This window comes from Arachis ipaensis, chromosome B10 (genome assembly GCF_000816755.2).
Source record: "Arachis ipaensis cultivar K30076 chromosome B10, Araip1.1, whole genome shotgun sequence".
Taxonomy (NCBI): domain Eukaryota; kingdom Viridiplantae; phylum Streptophyta; class Magnoliopsida; order Fabales; family Fabaceae; genus Arachis; species Arachis ipaensis.
Window position 1 is genome coordinate 338,220 of NC_029794.2, and position 7,978 is coordinate 346,197.

General features: G+C 32.4%; 1 protein-coding gene across 5 annotated transcripts; it reads left to right on the top strand.

Moving 5' to 3' along the window:
- LOC107623725 lies at positions 2,412-7,030 on the top strand. Of its 5 annotated transcripts, none has more exons than XM_016326076.2 (9): positions 2,412-2,699; positions 4,151-4,472; positions 4,587-4,655; positions 4,747-4,776; positions 4,976-5,008; positions 5,816-5,886; positions 6,232-6,313; positions 6,506-6,598; positions 6,709-7,030. In XM_016326076.2, exons 2-9 carry the CDS (start codon positions 4,329-4,331, stop codon positions 6,754-6,756), a joined length of 570 nt encoding a protein of 189 aa, XP_016181562.1. In that variant the 5' UTR covers positions 2,412-2,699; positions 4,151-4,328; the 3' UTR covers positions 6,757-7,030. The 5 variants fall into 5 exon arrangements, with proteins under 5 accessions (XP_016181562.1, XP_016181560.1, XP_020970002.1 ...); XM_016326074.2 differs by having other exon boundaries at positions 6,706-7,009; XM_021114343.1 differs by lacking the exon at positions 4,587-4,655 and having other exon boundaries at positions 6,706-7,009.

The window sequence follows — 7,978 nt, forward strand, 5'->3', positions numbered from 1 at the left end:
ACCCTACTTGGCACTCCAACTCTCTAAAGACAGAATATTTTTGTCACACGGAAGGCATCTTGCGTGGGTACAAGTTTAGTTTCGATCTAGTGTAGATGCATATGACAGCGTTTTCATCTTTTATGGGTACAAATGGTCATTTATTCCAAGTAGTTTAATTAGACTTGTAGTTTATTGGCGGGGCCAAAGTTAAAGTTTGTACATCTTTCTATCGTGTTTAATTAGACTTTATTCCAAGTATCTAAATGACATTATTCTTCCCAAACTTTTTCATTTCTTAGTTGCACCCATCACTTTATGCAATTGCACGGGTTATTATCAGAAAAAAGTAACAGTTCCAAGATTTGTCAAGCAAGGCAAGGAATCATAATTTCACCCACGAAGAATAGGCATCATTCAAAAGACTAGCTCACAATAATAAAAATAATAATTTGAAAACTCTCTTTTACGAAAAGCTTAACTAATGGGCCATGGTCAACATTCCGAGCACAAGATTCAATTCTCAATAATGCTAACATGTTACATTTCATTTGATCACCTCTTTTGTAAATTTTCTTTTCGCAAAAATAGACAAGATGTTGGTAATATTTTGAAAAATTACTTACAAATCATCATGGTTTGAGTAAAAACTATATGTGTCATATAAGTTTTGTCTGAATCCATAATTTTGAAGTTCTGAACTTTGAACCGAATATATTAGTAAGCTGCTCAGTGGATACTCGATTATGGAACAGTTTAAAAAAAAAATTAAGCTTCTTTATTAAAAAGAAGTTAGTGATTTCTTTTTAAATAATATTTTTTACAAAGAAAAAATAATACAAAAATAGATAGATATATAGATCATAGATATAATATCCAACCGAAAAAGAAAAGGAAAGATAGAAATTCTAGCTAATGCAACCATAAGGTGCCGTGACAATTGAGTGCTTAATTTAATTGTCACCATAACTTTCAATCACCTTCTCCCCCTCTTGGCATTTGGCAACTTATAAGAAAGCAAAATTTTAAGGTCAGAGAGGACAAAAAACCCTCTTTCGTCGAAACTAAACATTGATAGATACTAGAATCTATGCGCGGAACGGCACGGTAAATTAATAATAGTATATAATAAATATTTAAAATTGTTATATTTTATAAAATTAAATTAAATATGTGTAAATTAAAGTTATATTTGAAGATGTTTTATTTAAAATAATTTATAATACAAAAGATTTGGATATTAAAGTTGTACAAAGTGATATTTTTATTTGGTGGTTTGATTTTTGCATTTGTTTTAGTTGATAGACTTAGTCTTTTTATGTGGCTCTCGTCCTCTTTTTTTTATTGGTTATTGTTAGAGTTGTTGCTTTCTTTTTTCTGTCGCAGGTTCTTCAGAAGACTTCTTTATGAATTGTTGAGTTGTATGCACTTTCTATTATATTGTTTGTTCTATCTTTACATGTATGTTTTTCTTTCGAAGATGTGTCTTGAATTTGTATGATTTTCTTTTTCCTTAATCTCTTAATGGGTATGTGATATTCGTCTATGATATTAGTGTCACCAAAGTTGGTTCCTATAATCAATAAATAATTTAAATTAGAAATAAAAATGATGTCTTGAATAAGTGATTTTTTTTAGTATTACCTGTTTTATTTGTTGTAATGGGTCTTGAGGTTCAGTGTTTTTGATTGGAACAAATGTCTTGGTAACCGTATATTGTTGACAACTTTTTTTTGAGATTAAAATCATTTACTTTGACTTCAAATATAAGTGTAAGGTTACACAAATTTTTCAATTGGGGTAGTGCTTTAATGTCATTACTTTTCTGGTGTGTCATTAGATTTGAAGGGGCTGAGCCCAACAATTTTTTTTTTCTTCACCATCAAATAGTACAAAAAGTGTTGTAGCACTTTGATCTGAAATAAGTATTGGGTTAGTAACTAATAATTTGATAGATGAGATTATGAAAAGTATATAGAATTACCTTATGTACCACAATTATAGTTGTCACCTTTATAAATATAGGAATTATTTTTTTTGTATATTTTATTTTTTTTACTAATCTAGAAATAATAGGTGATTTGGCAAAAATTGAGTGGTTGATTCTAAAATTTTGCCAAATAAGCGATGTCGCTGACATGACATTAGTAGAAAGAAAAACATGTCTTAAAAGTAATATGAGTAAACTTATGTATCTACTTTTATATATTATTAAGAATAGATAGATGGCCATAATATTACGAGGTAGGGGAGTTCAAAATCGATCTAAATCGAAAAAATCGAAAACCAAAAATAAAAAAACCGAAAAAATAAGTTTTGCTATTTTTATTACGGTTCGGTTCGATTTTCGGTTTTGACCATAAAAACTTTAACCGAACCGAACCGAACCGAACCGGCTTATGAAAAAAACCCTAAAAAAACCAACCCCCTACGCCCTCGCAGAGTCGCAGTCGCTCTCTGCTGCTCTTAGGCTCTTCTCGAAGCCTTTTACTCTTCCCAGTTCCCACTAACCACCAGCACCGAAGACTTCTTCCCAATTCCCAGCAAGCACCGACCCAACAGGCAGCAGCGTTCTTCCCAGCAGAGCCCAGCGTCGCCAGCGAGCACCGACCCAGGAACGTTCTTCCCAGCAACGCCGAGCCCCCACCCAGCACAGCACCAGCCAGCAGCCTTCTTCCCGCCGATTCAACTGAGATATGGAGCCCGAGCCTCCTAGTCAGGTATGTAATTAAGTAATTTAACTAATTTCTGTTCAATAAATCAATAATCATTGATGGATTGCTGCTGGCTGTTGACTTGTTTATTTCATTGTTGCTGCCTTGCTGTTGTTCTGTTGAATTACTGAATTACTTTTGAGTTTTGAAGTGATTTAGTATGATTTATCAAGCGTTGGAGGTTCTGGATCTTGATAGGGTTAGATTGAAATCAGTATGGTAAGATAAATTTGAATAATGAGAAAATGAAAGCAGATTTGAAGTATTAGATTACCTCCGTCATTGTATCTAATGATTTAGTATATGTCATGAAGAACAGGATATTGTTGAATTACTTTATTGTTGGTATTGTTTCTGGTTGTTTAATGATTTTGTAAATTGCTTGATTTTGCAATCAGGATCTTGATTTTGTAAACAGGATCTAGTCCCTCCTACCATTTGAGATTCATCATCCAATCTTTCAAATTTTGCAATATTATTCCTTTATGTTTCAATTTTGTTTCATCACGTATATGTTGATGTAATAAGATTTCCCTAGCTATACAGGGAGATAAGCCTTCAATTTTATTATGTTATTGTGTTAAAAGTTGCCTCTTGCTATGCCATTGGTATGAACATGAGACCTTAAACCTACTAAGTATTTTGTACTATTCAATAAAAGTTCATTTCAGTTAATTCATCATTTTTTTCCCAATAATATCTCCACTTTTATTTTTTCTTCACATCGGAATTCATTTTTACAGTACATTATTCATTCATTTTCTCATGGAATGGGTATTATGCATGTGAAAAGCTTTATAGGTCACGCTTGTAGAATTGTAGCATGTATTTGTAGAGATAATACTATTACCAATTTTTTTTTGAATCGATTGAAAAAAAACCGAACAAATCGAATCAAACCAAACCGATTTTAATTGGTTTGATTTGGTTTGGTTCAGATAGCTTCGATAAAAAAATCAAACCAAACTGAACCACAATTTAATTAGACGATCGGTTTTTTTCTTAAAAATCGAATCAAACTGCACCGCGAAGATCCCTTACGAGGTGCAACAATTTATGTGATTTCAGCAAAAATATAGAAACCGAGCAAATGCAAATGCGGATGCAGATTATGTTTAGAAATAACCTTTTAATTATGCATAAAGTTATCTATTATTTTGATAAGAGGGCACTCGCAGATATTTATCGACATCAAATAATAGATAAGTTATGTTGAATGATATTAAATATTAATTTATCTTCTTGATCATTTTATCAAGGCTTTCACCTGAGATATCTCTGTCAAAAAAAAAAAAAGGCTATGAGATATCAATAAACTCTTGTACATATTTGTTTAATATTTGTATTCCTTTATATTAAGCTCTTGTATTTGATTTTACAATTATATTACATATACATCAAAATTAGTCATAATCAGTCAAATAAAGAATAAAATAGCTATTTTTTTTTTTGGACAGGAGCTATTTTTGGTTATACAGTATATTTTAAATAGAGGGATAGCATGGGCTTGAAGTTCCTTTTCAAAGGAGCCCAATCTAAGCCCAAAAGCCCAAACCATCAAAATTTCAAAAAAGCTTGTCGTCCAAAAAAGAGCGGGGGAAAAGTCATAGCTTTACGGGAGCAGAGGACAAGGCGATGGAGAAGTCGAAAATGGTTGAAGCAGGTGGCAATAACAACCATTCTTCTTCAATGGAAACGGGATTCGGAAACAACTTCTCCGATTTGACCAAGTCCTTCAGTTTGGCCCTTCGTTCTCTCCTCACTTCTTGCTCCAACCAGGTACCCTACTCTCTTTCTCTCTCTCTCTCTCTCTCTCTCTCTCTCTCTCTCTCTCTCTTTTTCTTTTCCATCCCCAATCACAATCTCTTATTCTTTCTTTCTTTCCATCTGTAGGAGTTCAATCAAGCTTTCTCAACTTTTACTGATACCGAAACACAATTTCTTCATCGTCTATTTCTTCAGGTATCACATCCTCATATTAATTCTTTCTTTGCTGTTACAACTTACAATTTTGCCTCTCACTCTCACTCTTTCGCAATTCTGAACCTTTCAGCTCATCACTTCTTTGCATGAAAACATAGAGGTATGGTTATAATTTCCTGCTCTAGTTATTATGCCAGCTATGCCATTATAGACTAGACCGTTAATTGATTAGAACGCAGTAACTGCTTCTTTCACATAAATGTAGTTCTATACACATTGCAAGAATTTTAAGCATATAACAAGTTCCTATTATCATGATAAAAATTCCAATTCTAAATGCTGTCATTCAAGTTTTACAGGAAGAGTTTAAGTCAATCTGCCTTCGAACAAAGGTACAGCTGACTATCTTTCCTTTTGTTTTATTTTATGCTTTCAGGAAAAAAAAATTATAACTATTTCGGTTTTTTAATATTTGCTTAGTGTCATAGAGTTTGGATATTTTTTTTTTCAAAAAAATAGGCTTGTTGTTTATGGCTTTATCTAATGCCAAGGATCCCAACAGAGACAATGTGTGTTAGCAACCTATATTAAAGTACCAAAGTTCCAACTAGCCATAACGGTTGCCTCCAACAATTTAAAGGCTATCAATTTGTTATTTTGTTGCATATGGTTATCTAAATTGTCTTATAAATGTATGAGCTTTTGCTTTGAAGATGTTCTTTTCATAAAGATTTGCAACACATACATAGTCATTGTTTCACTCAGTTCCTTTAAGTCAAGTGAAAGTTTTAAACTCTCTTATGTAACCTAATCGGGAGCCTAGGCGAGAGTCAGCTGGAAAAAGTTGTTAGCATGCCAATTTGGAATTTTAGATTAAAATAAAGAACTACTTTAATAGTTTAGGACAGAGCAATATGCCATTATCTGATCCATGTAATTCACTCCACCAAGAGGGATAACCAGACATGGTTTAATTGTTGCAGAAAGGTTCTTAGTTTGTTTTGACTTGAAATAGTATTGTAGTTTCTGTATTTTTTTAAACTTCTTTATGGTGTGGCCTAGTTTGGGCGTGAAATACATTGGGCTGTTGCTACCCTTACAATCTGGCTCGTTGTATAAGGCTTAAATGTGCACGCAGCCGCACATGCAATTCTTTCATTTGCTAGTTATTCTGTCATTCAATTTCATCTTTCATGTAGGTAGGAGCCACCCTCGATGCGGTTGAGGAAGTCATAGAAGAAAGAGATCTCGATCCCTTATTTTCAGAGAGGTATTGTCTGTTTTTGCCTATAACTGAAGTAGCTTATATAGGATGCATATATTTTTTATATATATTTAAAAGTTAAAATCATGTTATGCTTCAATTTAACAATTAGTGAAGCTTAAGTTGAATTAAGAAGTCTTCAATGTCAATTAAGTTCTCTATGTGCTAGTCTTGTCGACATTTTTGCTTATTCTAGTAGAGGGTTTGCCTTAAAATTTGGGGATTATGATGATTTTTTCCCCATAAGATATTTAGTCAATTTGCATTCATATCTTATCATTCGTTCCCCATTGCAATTACAGTATAATTATTTTTCATTTGAACTCAATAGAAGCATTGATACAAATGCAGGAGTAACATAATGGATGTTGCTGAGGATCTGTCTGCGGCAAAGAAGAATGAAATTCAACATCTAAAGGAGATGGTGCAGTTGGTAAGTGTACTGTCGGTGTCACTTTATTTGGAATGGTGAATTGACAAATGACAAGGGACAAATTATCATTTCAAATTCGAAAACATGATTCTGTGTTTTGTTTTTGGTCAGGAATAAGGTTGGAAGTTTACACCTTTTTCTCCCTTTGGCCTTGTATCCACTTTCTCTAATCACCATTTGCTATTTTATTAGGGAGAGGAAAAGAATCAAATGCTTCGATCACGATTACAACTCCTTAGGGAAGGCAGACAAGTCTCGTCTGGTGCTTTCCAAGCTGTTGAGAAGGTTGAAATTTTCTTACTTTTTTAGATCTTACTCTTTTGATTTATAGGGAGATTTTGTGGTTGACATGTTGCCTCTTTTTTTTGCATGGGTATATATTGTGTACTTAGCAGTTCAGAAGCATGAATTTGAGCTATGGTGCTAACATCAGTGACAAGTGATGGGATCCATGACATGATGTACTATGTTTCATCCTCTTGTAGATCATTCCTATAAGGTTGTGTAGTTTTTTTGAAGATTCAAATATTCAGTGTTAGCAAAGTACCTTTCTATAGAATCATTACAAGTACTTAAATCACTTCACAGTGCTTGGAAGTTTAGCAAACACTCAACCAGTTTTTCTTATCCATCTGACATTATTTCATTTAAAAATTCCATACGATCTTGTCATGTATGGGCTTTACCATTGATTAAGAAAGCGGAGCATGCAACCCACAAAAATATCTTATCTTTTTTGTATTCTGCCGTGAAGTTATTGTCTGCGTGTAGTGCGAAGTGCGATCTTTGTTTTATGAAATGTAGGATTTCCTTCCCTGCAATCCGGTACTCACGTGGCACACTCAATTGGTCTTCTTTAAATGGACCTTATGCATTAAGTGGCAGGGTGTATGATGATGACGATGATGGATTCCTAATTTGTACTTTGTACTTTGAAATGCAAGGACATGATTCTGACCCAAAAAAGTGAAACAAAAAATAAATGGACATGATGAACGTCATTGCTTTGCATATTTATGGATGAGTATGCGGTAACATCTTTAAATTGTGTTGGTACACGAATGCTTTGATACTTATCTGTATTCACATTAATATATTAGTAAAATTTTCAATGGTTAAAATCACTATAACACTAATATTTTTGAAACATTTGCAATGTTTCCAATATACTATCAATACACAATACGAATTTGGAAATATTTTTTTCTATCAAAGATACCTGAAGATGTATAATGATGTGAGCAATATTAAAGACACTTAAACATATGATTTTAAAAAAACTATTTTCATAAATATTTGAAAATTTTAGATTAACAAACTAATTAGTTTTTAACTAAATTTATTAGTCAAATAATCAATTAATTTGTCAGCAGTTAGTCAAATTTATGGTTATTGACACACGATGAATTCTTACTAAAATTATTAATCTTAGAGTCAAGTATTCTTTTGTTACCTAATATTTAAACTAAGTTTTAGTTTTGTCCTTGAGCTTGAAATGTCTTATTGTTACAAATATATTATTTTGTCCTATTTTAATTTCTTGACAAAAATAAAAAATTTTAAAATTACCACATTTCATTCTTTATCATTTTTTTTTCTAGGGAGTGAAATTTAGTATTAAACGTGACAGAAGAATAATTCTAAAAAAAATTAAAAAGATAAAAA

Excerpts from the sequence above, each read along its gene's own strand:
- LOC107623725 (XM_016326074.2), top strand. The coding sequence starts at position 4,329 with ATGGAGAAGTCGAAAATGGTTGAAGCAGGTGGCAATAACAACCATTCT. Across the intron at positions 4,656-4,746 it reads TTCATCGTCTATTTCTTCAG|CTCATCACTTCTTTGCATGA; the intron begins GTATCACATCCT and ends TGAACCTTTCAG. Across the intron at positions 5,887-6,231 it reads GATCCCTTATTTTCAGAGAG|GAGTAACATAATGGATGTTG; the intron begins GTATTGTCTGTT and ends ATACAAATGCAG.